The following is a 15638-nucleotide window of genomic DNA, read 5'->3' on the forward strand; positions in this document are numbered from 1 at the left end:
GTGTAATAGGTGCAATAAAAGTTGCAATGGGGTACAATGGGGTGTAATACATGTACGATAACTAGGCAATCTACCATCTACCTATTAGGTATCGTATATAAAATACAACTAGATACGTACCTAGGAACTAGGCGAAAAAGGGGTGGACCTCTTGGGATCACTTACATGATCTCTTTGAGGGTCCGCCAACTATTGCGCCGATCACCTAGGAACAACTGCGACGATGTAATGCAAGTTGAGGCTCTCTATTTTTAATTGTGACCTTGAGCTGTATGTTCCCGTATGCTTAAGTGCGATGCGTTCCGGCAAATGGGATATTTTGTAAAGAGTACTGTAAATAATAGACGGTATAGACTCGAGAGGGAAATGATATAGATTTGGCGAGCGTAAACGTCAGTCAATCTTAGGTCTTAGGTTCAAAGAGTTGGAAACTTGGAAGAATGCAGTTAACAGGTTAGGTAACTTGGGAGGGAGGTAGGAGGTATGTACCTACCTCATGTATTAGGACGGGTTTAGTATACCTATCTGGACGAACTCAGTTCTGGCGGGGTAATTAGATCATACCTACCTAGGTACCTTACACTAATCAATGGGGGGTTAGTATCCACAATTCACCTACCTATCGTCCCTGCCAGCTGCCAGTATTAATCACCAGTACATATGTACCTAAGTAACTACGCGCGTACATGTATGGACTTGACACAATTGGTCACTAGTCCTAGTGCCTGTGTCCTAGCCTGTGTCCTAGCCTGTGTTACCCTCTCTGCTTCTACTTCTACTTCCATCGAATTACCCCAACCGGATTATAACATTCGGCTTTACTTGAGAGCCTTTGTCTAGCAATTCAGCCGAATAGTTAGACATACATACACGCCTATGTAATAGATTGGTTTGATCTAACTTGACGTCACGTAAAGTCATCATAATCAACTTATACGCTAATAAAAGCTATATCCAAGGTCATTGTATATCTACATATCTACATAACAGCAAGTAACGAACTACTACCACCCGGTTTCCTCGTAACATATAAATAGGCAAATCGGAAACGATCTTGCTGATTGTCATATCTCAACGTTGATCACTCACTTCAGCATGCAGGGTTACGGGTCATCCCGTCTTATCCGCAAATTATCTAGCTAGGTATCTAGTAGGGTCCATGCTCTTAATTTTATAAGAGCGGTTACCTGTTAGATAACGCCGGTGGCTTGGAGCTTTGCGTCATAGCGAGCGAGCCTTCACTATCATTGATAGATATGATAGATTAATATTTGAATAACCTCTTTGCTAGTAAGTGGGATGTCACCAATTACCTAACTTACTTATATACATGTAACTACGTCTGTGGCTAGTGATAGTATACTAATACGACTATATTATATACCTGACTATTAAACACCTTTAGCAATGAAAGACCCGGGTCATGTTCGATGAAGTATGCATATATTCCACGATGATAATATGTACCTAGGTATGTATCAAATAATTGAATGAACCACCCCTAACTCACAGCTCGGCGGAGTATTTACAGAGTCGGAACCAAACGCCAGTCCAATATCCCGTCCGTCGTTCATGCATCGTCCAAGCTCCACCATGCTATAGCAGACGCCTATATCGCTTCTCATGAGGTATCTTCAGCGGCCAAAAAAAGGGGCACATATTTCGTAGCTTATTAAGTAGAACGCTAAGTCTTGCGTCAACGCTCTGGAGTATCTTGGTAGATTGAAAGATTGTCTTGAGGAATCATCCGACGACGGTCTTTTGACTTAAGCTCTCAAGGAACCCGCCAAGGTCATCCTTCCGAACCTCAACGACGCAGTGCTCAAAGCTGTCGATTCGCACGCGGGCGTTTGTCTCGTTAACCACATCTTGGAAGGCGGTGCCGAACTTGTTTAATCCGTAGCCACGGTCTTTATGCTCTTCAACTTCGTCCTCTGAATCCGAGTCTGATCCATCGCTGTCTTCGGATTCTGTTTCTTCCTCGTCATCGTCCTCGCCGGCTGCAGCTCTTGCAGCGCGCTTCTCTTCCCTGATCTTCTCCCTGTTCCGTTGCTTCTGTTCCCGCTCCTTGAGCTTAGCTTCCTTGGCAACCTGTTTCTTTTTGGCTGCTTCCTTATCTAGGAACGCGAGATCAGGTCCGCCGCCGCCACCGGTACCGACTACAACATAGACACCTCGCTTCTCGTTCAGACTTGCTACAACGAGCGGTGTGCCACGTCCGCCATGTGCTAGTTTCCCATTGACATCCTTTTCCTGCTCAGCAAGGGCCTCGCCAACCCAAAGGGCGAGCTTCGTAAGCGCAGCGGGGTGTGTAAACAGAGGGACGTCCGGTCCGTCTTTAATAACGCAAAGACGGAAAGCATGTAAATGCTTGATTTGTCTTTTGCCAATCAGGGTAGTTCCCGTTCGAAAGATAGCACGATGAAGTTCTTTCGCTGTAGGAAGGCCGGCTTTTAGAGCATCGATGCTGGATACCATTAGTTTCTTAGCCTAGTTTCTTGTTCATGGAACTTACTTTTCAAGAGCATCATACGCTCCCCAAAAGCGACTGACCCATTCCTGGGTTTCGGCCACTCCACCTTCATCTTCGATGTCCTGTATTTGACTTGCTCGGTAGCGGCTATCCTCGCCGGCCACCGTATTATGTTTGCCTACTTCGAGCAAAGCGCCAATGATCACTCCGACGTCTTGAGCGCTGAGCGTGGCTCGCCAACCCCAGCTCCGGACAAACCCCCATCCGTCTTTAGCCCCTGCTCGATCTCTGACATCTGTTTCCACCGCAGGTACCATATCGTCGAGGTTGTATAAAGATGCATACTTCAGCAGTTTCGTACGTAGCTCCTTTTTCAGCATCATATCCATGTGTGTGTAGCTCTGCTTGCATTGGACCAGGCTCACGCCCATTTTGGCAAGAAGCTTGTGTAAACGTTTGATACCGCTCTCGCTCCAGATTCGCAGCCTTGAGAAGAGATATGGTGAATGTAGCATACTATCATAAAGGCTCCAATGTCTAATCAGTAAGAATTTTGGTTCGGGGGATAGTCGAATACTCGTGTCCTCCGGGTTCCGAGCTGTAGTAGGGATAATTCCAGCACCATCTGATACTGAGAGTCTGCCCATTTCCGGTGGGTTAAGACGCCTCACTTCGTCCCGCAGGAGTTGCCGTATCCGGGCGCCACGGACGCCCATCCAGCCATTTGACGGCCTAGAATCTGAACCGCGGACCATAACAGCTAAGCCGGCTGAAGAGCGACCATATAGTTCCATGGACGTGACGCCAACGATTGTTAGCCAAAGCAAGTCATTGTCTTCCCGACCCAACTCTGATGCTAGAGAGTAAATCATTGCACTGATAGGCTCGGAATAAGATGATCCCATCCTGTAATACTTCCGAAGGATACCTTCATTCTCATTTCGCATTCGTAGTAGTCGTCTCCGAAGGGTGCGGGCTGACGGGCCTTTAGGAGGTTGTGCTCCGGAGGGCGGATTTTCCAGGTCGTCCGATCTGATCAGATCGGAATCCCGTATTGAAATCAATCCGCGCTGGGCCGGACGTTGCGGGGAGTCCGGAATTGGGGTAGACTAAGAAAAGGTCAGTGGGGGAGTTTCCAGCTTTGATTAGAGGGTATCGTACAGAATTACTCCTTCTCCTTTGTCGAGGTCGGTCATCTTCCTCACCGCTACTCTCATCATCCCGATCCGACCAAGACTTCCTCTTCTTACCAGAACGTAGAGAATGAACCTCTACTTCTACCTCACCTTGACCTTCACTTTCGGAATCACTTTCCCCATACGGCTCGCCATTATCTTCAATATCAGGCATGTCAATTAGCGCCAGGTACGCGTCCCGTTCGGCTTTGAGCCCTTCTTCGATGTCACCGTCGTCGAATACAATAATTCCACCCTTTCCAGGTTTATACGAGTTGCCTACTCGGCCCGAAGCTACACCACTGGGGGCACGGGCCTGGTAACTCGTAACGGCACCGGAAGTGGGTTCAAGTGGATATCCGCCGAAAACATTGCCAAGGTTCCACGGCCGATGCGAGTCTATAACCCAGACTTCAACACCACTGAAACTCGACTCCTCGCCTTCAGTCTCGAGGCCTAAAATAGTTCCCATGTCCACCATACCACCTACGCCGAGGCACACGACAACTCCTCCACTCCCCCCACGGCTCTCCATCATGGGACCAACAAGGTCCTGGCCAACGCGTTCGAGGTCCCCATATCCGGACACTGGGTGAATCTTGTGTGGTATATAGTCATGTTTGAGAAGCCGTGTTAAAATGCGACAGGCACAGAGGGAATCGGGTTCAAGGGCGACAAGAATGAGGACCGGAGGTGATAGGGGATGTCGGGTGTTCTGAAGGTGAGTGTAGAGTTTTGATATGAGATCGCGTGGCAGATACATAGTTTGGAAGTATCTGAACGCGTTTTCGAGTCTGCTACGGTGGATTCATAGGACCGGTAACAAAGTGTAGCTGCAACGAGCTCAAGCCTTAGGTACCTAGGTAGGTTCGGATTCGAGGAAGGTAAATCGAGTTGGTACACGCCAATTACTTGACAGGTAAAATATTAGGAATTGAACTGGCGGATATATTCCATAAATAATTAACAAAAGACTTTGAGTATGAATGTTATCATATCGTGACGTTGGAGGAGCGACAGGTAGAATTGATTAATTTTAGTGTGGACAAGGTATAAGTGTTGATGGCCAGAACGCGGTTTAAAGTGGGCAAGACGCGATTTGGTACATCGCGGGCGTGTTGGCGTAAAGCACCTTGCAGATACACTGTGCGCTGCGCGGGACGATTCCACTTTTATGTGAGTAAGTTCAACCGGGTCAAGGTACCTCTTACATATCAGACAGAGATCAGCCACATTTATGCACCCCCCTGTAGCTAAAGACCTGAATATCCCTTCAGCCTTATAAGTCTAATCCATTTAATTGAACTTTAAGTAATTGAACTTCAAGGTGCGCAATGTTCAATATCTCCTCATATACTTAGGTCGTAAATAAATATAAGCGCATATTTATCTCTGTGTCTCTGTGTTCAAGTCCCCTACAATTCTGCCTGATTGGATATTTATATATTGATATGCAATGCTTACTATTGGCCAAAAAAATACAGCTGTGCCGTTTAGAAATTTACATAGTTTACCTGTAGCGTAAGTATAGTGGGGTTAGCTTAGTACGTGTAACCACAATTAACTATGTACTTCGATTATCTTAATTACCTATTTTAATCATTACCTGTATTACCGTAAGGCCGACATTTGATGAGGGCCGTCAAAGCTTAACGAAGAAGACCACGAGAAGCAGGTATCCGTTTTCTGCTAGCTGAATTATAAGGAGTAATTTAACAATGACATCATCCTCCCCCACGAAGCAGCTCTTCGAGCTCTGTGTTGAAGCAATATCAACAATTCAAAGCGAATGCAATTCGATACTATCCGTGACAGATCCACCCAATGAATTGTTTCCAACAGGATTAGTAGGGTGTGGCCCTGCTTTAATTGATCTACTATCTCGACAGGCGGCTCAGATCAGTATTTACTATCAAGAATTGAAGCCTACAGAAATAAGCACAGCTCAAAGTCCACCAGAAGAGCAAAAGTTATCGTTGGAACGATTATCTGATCTTGTTTCAATTTCTTACTCCAAGTTCTACGCATATCTTTTCAAAGACCTCCCGGTTTGCTGGCGGCAACTCTATACTGATGCTAGCATCTTGAAATTCTGTCTTATCCTCCTCTGGACGCCTTGCATATATGATCGTGCTGTAGAAGGTATTAAAACTTCTCGTGGGCAGGTAGATAAGGCAGGCCGTCAGATTACTCAACTCGTCAAACTTCTCGATTTTGCATTAATTCTTGCTGGGGCCGCTGGTGAACAGAGAGGCAGAAAATGGATCAATAGAGCTATTGAGCTACTCCAAGAGGTCGGGAACGAACTGGGTATCGATACAGGTGCGCTGGAGGAACTCAATGTTATATTTTCGACGATCGAACCATTTACACCACCTGTAAATCGCCCCATCCAATGTACCGATTCTTTATCCATCGAGGCATTCCAGGCATATATGGATAATCACCGAGATTCAAAATTAGGACCGGAGCCGCTTATCATACGTGGTGTTATTGGTGACTGGCCAGCTTTAACTAAGAACCCCTGGAATAAACCATCGTATCTTCTCTCACAAACTTTTGGGGGTCGTAGGCTTGTGCCGATTGAGATTGGCCGTAGCTATGTTGACGAAGGCTGGGGTCAGAAACTTATCACTTTCGGTGAGTTCTTACGCGGATATATTGATCCTTCCCTTCCTCCTGTCTTGGATAGCCTCGTCGGTGACAATATTTCTGCTTCGTCACAAGGGAAATCAATTGCATACTTAGCCCAGCATCCTTTATTCACTCAACTTCCCGGTTTAAGGAACGATATCCTCATTCCGGATTATTGCTATACCGCTCCGCCTCCGCACCCAACAGATCCCAGCATTGACCAGCCAGAACTTGATGAGCCGCTTCTTAATGCTTGGTTTGGGCCTCCGGGTACTATTACGCCATTGCACACCGATCCATATCATAATATATTAACACAGGTGGTGGGGCGTAAGTATGTACGGCTCTATTCACCCTTGAATACGGAATGTATGAAAGCACGAGGGAAAGAGAACGGTGTCGAGATGGGAAATACTAGCTTAATGGACGTTGGAGTAGTCGAAGGGTGGGATGAGATACCCGATGATGAGAAAGACGAACTTAGCGATGAGGACTTCACTAGTTTTAAAGAGATACCGTTTCTAGACTGTATCCTTGAGCCTGGTGATGTCCTCTACATCCCCATCGGGTGGTGGCATTATGTTCGTGGATTAAGTGTAAGTTTTAGCGTGAGCTTTTGGTGGAATTAATATGAGATGAACTTCCTATGTGATAATCTCGAGACTTGAATTCTACGTTTTCAAATATTAAGTGAAAGTGTATTTAAAATAGGAGACTGCTTAGTCATAATTTTTTTTAGTGTAAGTAATCCATATTATTCTCTTATCGAATATATTTATGAATAATTATAACTTTACCGCCAAATATCAGGCACCTAAATAACTTGGAGGTTGTGAAAAGTCGCTGCCTGTCTAGTATAAAATCGAAAGAGACCTACGGGCATAACATTCAAAATTTAAATATTTATGACTCTATAACCCGTTTTGTTTCTGCTTTTACGCCGTCAATCTTGGTTCATTTCTTTAGCAGGCCTCTATCGAGAAACGAGTTAAGAGCTTTGGTCATTACACCCTGCCACTACAACAGTTCTATAAGGCCCTCGTAATAGTGTGATTCTAACCTTACCCTGAAGATGGATGCACCTGAGCAAGATCGGGATGTTGTCATCCAGAAATATTCAGCAGACCTAGTCACTGATTTTGATCGTTCTCTGATACCGTTCCTGAAGAAGCCCAACGGCCAACTTCGGAGACGCGTGCGTATGAGGGAAACGTCAAGACTGATGTCACTTGTGAGTGTCTAATATATCTAGAGTTATAATAATCAAGCGAAAACTAACAAGCAATATTGAGGTTCTGGAACCATTCCAAGAGCTACCACAGCTGCTCGATCCGCATCTGCCCAAGTGGTTACCGACTTTGGCGGAAGCATACTTAGGGTGTTTACAAGACCACCGTAAACATAGATCGCTATCTATGCGGTCTCAACTTCTACTTCCGTTATCTGATGCAATATGCAAACTTCTTTATACATTTTGCAAAATTCGAGGGGAGAAAGTCATCGTTAGATTCTTAAATGTAGAGACGAAATACTTAGAGCTTCTCCTGCTCGCCATCGAAGAATCGGAGCGTAATGCTGATTCGGCTACTTCATGGACCTGGCATGAAAGATATATTACCCTACTATGGTTATCCCAACTATTCTTCGCTCCTTTCGATCTCTCGACTATATCATCTGGTGACGCTGACGATCTCGATCGGCTCACCGTTTCCGGATTTGAGTGGCCGTCCCAGGTTCCTGGTATCGCCTTAAGGGTTATTCCCCTGGCGGTCAAGTATATTGCGTCGCCTGGCAAGGAAAGGGACGGAGCAAAGGCTCTCCTGGTTCGAGTGGCGATGCGGAAGGACATGCAGGAACTAGGAATACTCAACGCTCTAGTAAAATGGGCTTTGTCGACCTTGAAGCCATCGGAGGATGCCCCAGCTAAATCTCCGTACTATTACATTGGTACCATTTCATTCTTAGCTGGGATCCTCAGTGCCGCCGCAGATACGTCCATCATGGATCCGCATCTTCCTTCTATTTTCAGTACCACACAAGCTATCGCCTCCGGGGAGGACCCCGTTTTCGACGTCATTGTCGGTTCTGCGCTAGCTCGGAAAATGCTCATTAAAGTAATACGCTCGATCGTCACTCTGGTCTTGCGGAAATCACAGCAAGTTGATACTGATACTGAAGTAGTAGAAACTTCTATCGGATATCTACTAGAAAGATTAGCAGATAATGATACGCCGGTACGCCTTGCTGCCAGCAAAGCTCTTAGCATTGTTGCACTTAAACTCGAGCCTGACATGGCCTCACAAGTCATTGAAGCCGTTTTAGAATCACTTAACCGAAACGTGCTCTGGGTCAAAAGTAAGGCGGACCCATCTGCTCCTCCTACGCGAGATATTACGGCCGTCGATCCACTGGAGTGGCATGGGCTGATGCTCACTCTTTCACATCTTCTATACCGGAGGTCACCACCTCCTGACAACTTATCCGATATTATTCATGCCTTATTGATGGGACTTTCTTTCGAGAAGCGAAGTCCATCAGGAGGGTCAGTCGGCACCAACGTCAGAGACGCATCTTGCTTTGGTATATGGGCACTAGCTCGACGTTACAGCACTTCTGAGCTGCTTCAAGTACAGACACAATCCGTGTTAGTTGCTAGGGGGCACGACCCCGCTGCATCGATATTACAAGTGATCGCTACCGAATTAGTAGTGACCGCTTCACTTGATCCCGCCGGGAACATTCGACGTGGCGCATCTGCCGCTCTCCAGGAACTAATCGGCCGTCATCCTGACATTGTGGAGAAGGGTATTTCTGTAGTACAGATAGTCGACTATCATGCCGTCGCTCTTCGCTCCAGAGCGATACATGAAGTCGCCTTGCAAGCGACTAGATTATCACCACATTACGGCCGCGGGTTATTGGAAGCGACTCTTGGGTGGCGAGGTATAGGGGATATGGACGCAGGGGCTCGGAGAGTAGCAGCTAGTTCCTTTGGCGCCCTGACAGCAGAGCTGGTCGGCGTCAGAACCTCCGACCCCTTAGGCTATTTCAAAGACTCCGTTGACTTGCTTCTATCTCGGCTCGGAGCTCTTCAAGTAAGACAAGTAGAAGAACGGCACGGACTCCTATTGAGCCTTGCGGCTGTCTTTGATCTCCTTCCACAACTTGTAGACAGAGAACCCGAATCACTCCAGAAAATACCAACAGCTGAGATCTGCACCACTTTAAGAAAGATTCTACAAGATTTCAAAAACATCAAGTATAGAAAACCAGAATTGATTGCGGAAGCTGCTGGTCGACTTGTGGTATCATCAACTCCGGTCCTTCTGTTAAGCGTTGCACAGAGCCATTTTCTAGGCCCTCAAAGCACAAGTTTGCAGTCAGGTCTCTTTATTGTGGACGAAGATAACTCTGCACATTTGAGTTCGATTGCGGATTTATTGGATACACCACACAGCGATCGTCCACAACATGTTATCGAGCTATTAGGAACTTTACAAGATACTCTGAATAATTGGCTCGACAAAAATGATATTGAAGTAGTCAAGACTTCATCGAAGGCTGCTCTAATTTTACTTATCTTTGCTACCCGAGAACGCCGCGCTCAGATCATCGAAGAATGGTCTAATAAAGTACGTCGTCCGCAAGCACAACGTGCCAAGCATGGAGATGGCTTCTTCCATGCTCTTACCTGCGCGTACCAACTTCAGCGGAACCAGCACGATCGTTCAGAAGGCATCCTAGCAAGTAAAGTGCTTGCAGAACGATGGGCACAAGACAGCGATATAGAGACTCACGTCGCTATTCTGCAAAGTTTAGTTGGCAGAGCCATCCTTCGAGACAGGCCATTAGACTTTCTTACCATCGTCTCAGAAGGCTTGGATGACTACACGACGAACGCACGCGGAGACGTCGGCTCCCATGTTCGATTGGAAGCGATCAAGGCAACAAAGACTTTGTGGGACTCGAAGAGAGATGACGAACATGTCATATCAACCCTCTTCCCACGCATACTTCGGTTAGCAGCCGAGAAGTTAGATCGAGTTCGTACCGAAGCGCAGTCGGCATTGACTCTACTTTTACATCCAAGGTTCGTAAATCCATCCCATATCAGGTTGATAATATGTTCACTCATCACCACATAGATATGCTCAGACCTTTAGCAAGTTATCTTTCTCCTCGAAAGACTATTTCAATTTCCTACTTCGGCTCTGCGATAAAGAGCGATTAGATCAAGTCGCGGCGCAATTTTGGACACTCAGCGTAGATGACTGCACATCCATACTTTTAGCCGGCCTAGTAACCTCAGCTGACACAGGGAACGAAGACTTGGTCATAGTCAGTAGAGCCTCAGTCGCCAACTTTTGTGAGGAGTCAACAGAAAATCGGAAGCAGATATGTACTGCTCTCCTTCGCAATCTTAGGCAGTATCAAGGCCAGGACCGGGTCATAATACCTACGTTAGAAGTCGTGGCGTATTTGTTTCACGTTGGCGTTCTGCAGCGGTGTCCTGAGATAAACCTGCGGCAACTGTGCGTCCTCGTGCAGAAGGCGGCGTACAAGACCGGCAACGTGCGCAAGCTCGAGGCCTGCATCAAGGTCTACGGCGCTATCGCGGCCGTAGATGCGGATGATGACGTGCCGGACATATCGCCGGAGCTAGCGATAAAAAGACGCGAGGGCGTTCTCGAGGCGAGAAAGAGGCTTGGCGTTCTTTTAGTGCACCCTTGGCCTAAGGCAAGATGCTTAGTTGTTGATGAACTCTGGGGCTTGGTGTATGACAACGACGGAGATACGAAACGCGCGAAGCTCCTCTCCGTGGATTGGAGTAAAGCCGAGAAGGCATACGTAAAGAATATAGTGGGAGAGCTTGGACTTGAGTAAAAAGTATCTATTAGCTACGCCAGGAACTTGTATACTTGCAGGTAATATTTCTACATCTAGATATATCATATGGCACTGGCCATCAGCGGGACTTTAAAAAAAAGGGAACTATATTGCGATTGGATGAGTAGTAACTAAAATAAGAATTTCACAAAATAGAAATATGCTATTAGAAGGCGGCAGAGATTGAATATGAGGATCACCATGCGTAGGTATGAAACGTAAACTACTTACACATGATCTAGGTACCTAAGTTACCTAAAGCTTGAGGGTGGAAGAAATTAATAGAGGGAACGGAACTGAACAGAACATAAACATGGCATACACCCTCGTGCCGATATCCGAAGAAAAAAGGCCGAAAAGAGATGAAGGTTTCATTGGTATATTTGTATGTCTCCCGAATTGGAATAATAACGCTCATCATTTTGGGCAGTTCGGGGCACTGCCTAATACATTTTGTTAAAGCGGTTTGAACTGTCTCTCGTGACGTGGGATTTGTCTCAAGTTGCCATCAGCATTTGTTGGATTGGGTATAGATATATGAGTTGGACATGTGAAGGACTGCAAGAGTATAATATAAGTGGACGTGCGTGGGAGGTTTCAGTTATTTTTGTCAGCAGGACGATTTCCTAAGGAGGCAGCTCGTGGGAATAACGGCGCTCGCTGTTATGTGACAACGCAGTCTTTGCCGCATACGCCTAGGTTAAATGCTTTATATATTTATATATGTACATGAAGTATATACTTGCGGTAGAGAAAGCTACCTAATACCCATACCAAGGTGAAGAAGCTTGACATAGGCTGAAAGAGAAAATAGACACGGAGCTAGGATTTTGTGTCTGAGGTAAGTTTAGAGATAATTATAACTGCTTAAACGAAATATCAAAACGAGCACTTTTGGGTAGGATGCTCCACGCGTCTGGTCTAGGTTCTTACGCTTATTCTTACACATGCAAACAATATGCAAACAATATGCAGTTAACCACCATGATGTACACATGGATTCCATGTACACACTTTGCCTCAATGTATCTCGACGTACCAGCAAACGGATTACCGAATACGTACGTGATAGGCGTTTTTTTCTTCTTATCCCCAGCGATAAGATTTTGTCCTCTTAAAATCGAGCCCGCCTCTACGGTATGTATTGCGGGAATGGGTCTGCAGGGCGCAAGACATACAGGCGCATAACGTGAGGTGAGAGACAGAATCTAGACAAGCCTCAACTAACACGTTATTAGCCTCATCTATCGAACGTGTCTTACATGCTTGAAAGCTTTGACCGGGCCGAAGAGCTCTTATCAATGCAACGCCGTATCGCCCGAGTTTACATGGCAAGATATCCTTACGCGGCTCAAGCCGCCTCATCAGCAGATGATATAAGACGCGTAAGATTATGCACATATTATCCTGGGGAAACCCGGACCCCTACTATATATGTACTATATATGTATAAGTATACGCTGACGGGCTTTGACGTAGAGTCGGGATGGCTTTTCCGTGTCTTGTTTATAACGGAATAGGTAGTAGGTAATCATTGTCATTTTTACCGTGATTTGACCCTACGAGCCGTCGCCGCTATAAGCCGGAGAGAGGAAGAGAGAGAAAAGAGAAAATGGTTGGGGGATCCGGTAAGGGCTAACCGAGAAAGACAAGGTCTCACGTGCTCGTACTTACATATGTACGCTTTGCGCGGGAGTTCTGCCTTGATTCGAATTCGGTGAGTTTGGAGATGGCAAAGGTGAAAAAGCTAGACTTAAGTTGGAATAGCCGATTGAAACGTCTGGTGGACGTCGAACTGAGAACAGTAATAATTGTTAGTAATAACCGTGGAGTCGACATGGGACCCGCTGTACAAAGTAGCCACTTGGCCAGAGCTTTCGAGATGACCCCTTGTCGAATTGCCCCGCCAGACCCGCTAATTGAACCCCTGTCTTAAGATGCGCGCATCGATCTGCAGGCCTCCCCCGGTCCAGCCAGCTTTTCCTGCAATGGGAAGCTCTTAAAAAGATATCGTCGAGCAAGCAAACCCTGACATTAAAGGTTTATCTTTGGTTACGCCTCCAACGTCGTTTATCTTTGCACATATTTTGACTATTTTGAATTCTCAGAACTGCTTACTTTGTATGTTTATATATATAGGTAACTAACTACCTATATTATAAAGGACGCTTTTAAGAAGCTATGGTAATTTCGTTGATGGGTAATGATCTTATACGAGTAATGCGTTTAAAAAAAATTGTATATCGCCGTATTGAATGACGAGATCCCCGACAAAATTTTCGTTATCAACCACCCTGCCACCCACATCTCGTAATGAATCGCCCCAAACGGCCGGGTGCTGGTTGGATGTTGGTTGGATGCATCTCGTTACAATTAACGCATGTGTTAATTACCACGTAGTACATAGTACACTTCTTGTGATGAAGAGGGACGCAAGGATAAACGTGGGAAGAGGCTAGTACAAATCTCGAATGGAGTTTATACTCCAGGTACGCTACCTAAGTAGATATTATTCATGTTATTGATGAAAGGCCTAGACTCCAGACTAGACGCCGCAATATTCATGTACATTTCAGCCTTCGCCTCAGGTTGACTTACTCGCGACTTCTGTTAAAAACAGGTATGTTGGATGATAACTGGTAGGCCTGTCATATTCTTGCATTTGAAGGAGCCAATTGTTATCATTGGTAGGAAGCCAAGCAGCGGACCAACCTTACCTCTATAGTAGGTGTCCCGAAAGACTAAACATATCGCAATACGAAAGACCTTATAATATTTTTTTTTCTCCGTGTGATGGACATTAAGCAATTCCATATATGTAGCTATACGGTGACTATTACGAGCGAAGGTGGTGAATGCGCCTTAAACACTACATAGTAAGTACTTCTCGACTGCAACCTATTGGGTAGGTACTTGATCTTTTTATAGTTACCAGCCATTCAATGCTGTATAAATGAGGTTAAGCAGATTACAATGCACCTAGTGTAGATAACTTCAAATGCATCACCGCTAAAAACCAAGCTACATTAGCTTGAGACTATCTCAATAAAACGTGTAACGCTAATCGGTTACACTACATTACCTGAGGTACCTTAGAAGTTTGTATATATTAGCCCCGATAGATTAATTAAAGCAAATAGACATAATGCACATGACAATATAGCGGTCTGGAATATTGAAGTTCTCTATTAACTTTGCCCAATGCGTCTTATACTTGTTCGGTTATAATTTTTACCAATTAGGTAGTAGGACAATAACTTATTGGTCGTAATCTACGAATACATAATGTAGTCTACTGATTATACGTGCCTATAATATTTCGTTATCTAAGACTTAGCAGGTGTTAGAATAATAGGTAGCTAATATTAAGGGACAAAATCAGATGATTATTCCTTTGAGTTCTGCGCCGCCAACTTCAAGATGGGCATAAGAATAGATAAGTCCCGAAGTAGTGGCTCCTAGCAAACATCTTGCTTATCTACCTCATACTTATCTACTATTCTTATGCGTCAGACTAACGTGTGCACAGACTCGGCCCATGTCTTCGGGTCCGATACGTGGTGCTCAAAATCCTATCGTCCAACTTCCTGTAGCTCACTGACCACATTTACAAGTAGACAAGCTTAACCCAGTCCTCGCGTGAGCCAATTGTCGCACGCTTCCGGCCATAAAACCTCGCTTAACGAATTTATACTAAGCCAATCACGCCAATTTGGAGATCGTATTGGTGACAGAGGAGGCGCTAGGAAAAGCGTGGGGACGGCATATGTACAGATGTACGTTACATGCTGGTAGGCCCCGCGCCCTGCTCGCATCGTACATGGGTTTAATAACATATCTATTTGATCATGATACCGCTAACCCAGCCTCTTTACTTTGCGCGCGGAGGTGACAGAATAAGGGTCTGGCAAATCAAACTCCGTAATGGGTAACGGCGTCGCGCGCTTCATGATGGCTAGGATGAGGATAAGAAATATTGGCGCTGTAAGATTGAAAAGGGCACTTACGGACTTTTGAACTTGTTAGTATTAGTACGCTAATAGGAAAACGGCACTTCGATAAGTTTGTTTGATATATCCCACGCTATTAACTTATATCGATCGACTCTATCGAACTGCAATCGTCCGGTCTTACGTCTGTACCTTTCCTTCTCGACACGGACACGGACATGGAAATGGTGTGCTCGCACAACATATGTACGTGCACATAGTACCTACGTTAGACGTTGTATTTCATCTCACACACTTTACCTGGCCGAGGTCATCGTGCATATTTCCGAAGTATTAGATACAGGTAAAACATCTACGTACGGAAAATGATGGCCACAAATCTTGGGCTTAGACAGATCCCATCTAATTGGAAGGATCCTAGTTAAGGTTGAAATTTAGTATACCTTAGGTAGTGTAAGTATGTAACACACAAGCGTACAAGGCACATAGCCCCTTGTAACTCAAGCAATCCTACCTTAC

The 15638-nt window shown here is 45.4% G+C and overlaps 3 protein-coding genes across 3 annotated transcripts; 2 read left to right on the forward strand and 1 right to left on the reverse strand.

Annotated features, from left to right (window-relative positions):
- Positions 1-1743: 1743 nt before the first annotated feature.
- On the reverse strand, positions 1744-4411 carry GL218_04048 (Cell division control protein 45 like protein; the record flags this gene model as incomplete). Its single annotated transcript, XM_033580629.1, has 3 exons — positions 1744-2467; positions 2516-3582; positions 3635-4411. The coding sequence occupies 3 exons, from the start codon at positions 4409-4411 to the stop codon at positions 1744-1746; spliced, it is 2568 nt and encodes an 855-aa protein (XP_033436681.1).
- Positions 4412-5366: 955 nt separating this feature from the next.
- Positions 5367-6911, forward strand: GL218_04049 (Lysine-specific demethylase 8; the record flags this gene model as incomplete). Its single annotated transcript, XM_033580630.1, has 1 exon — positions 5367-6911. One exon carries the CDS (start codon positions 5367-5369, stop codon positions 6909-6911), a length of 1545 nt encoding a protein of 514 aa, XP_033436682.1.
- Positions 6912-7354: 443 nt separating this feature from the next.
- Positions 7355-11166, forward strand: GL218_04050 (Tubulin-specific chaperone D; the record flags this gene model as incomplete). The annotated part of the gene is made up of 3 exons (XM_033580631.1): positions 7355-7513; positions 7575-10372; positions 10428-11166. 3 exons carry the CDS (start codon positions 7355-7357, stop codon positions 11164-11166), a joined length of 3696 nt encoding a protein of 1231 aa, XP_033436728.1.
- Between the last annotated feature and the right edge of the window lie 4472 nt (positions 11167-15638).

Source organism: Daldinia childiae (assembly GCF_008694065.1).
Source record: "Daldinia childiae strain JS-1345 chromosome Unknown Scaffold3, whole genome shotgun sequence".
Lineage (NCBI taxonomy): Eukaryota > Fungi > Ascomycota > Sordariomycetes > Xylariales > Hypoxylaceae > Daldinia > Daldinia childiae.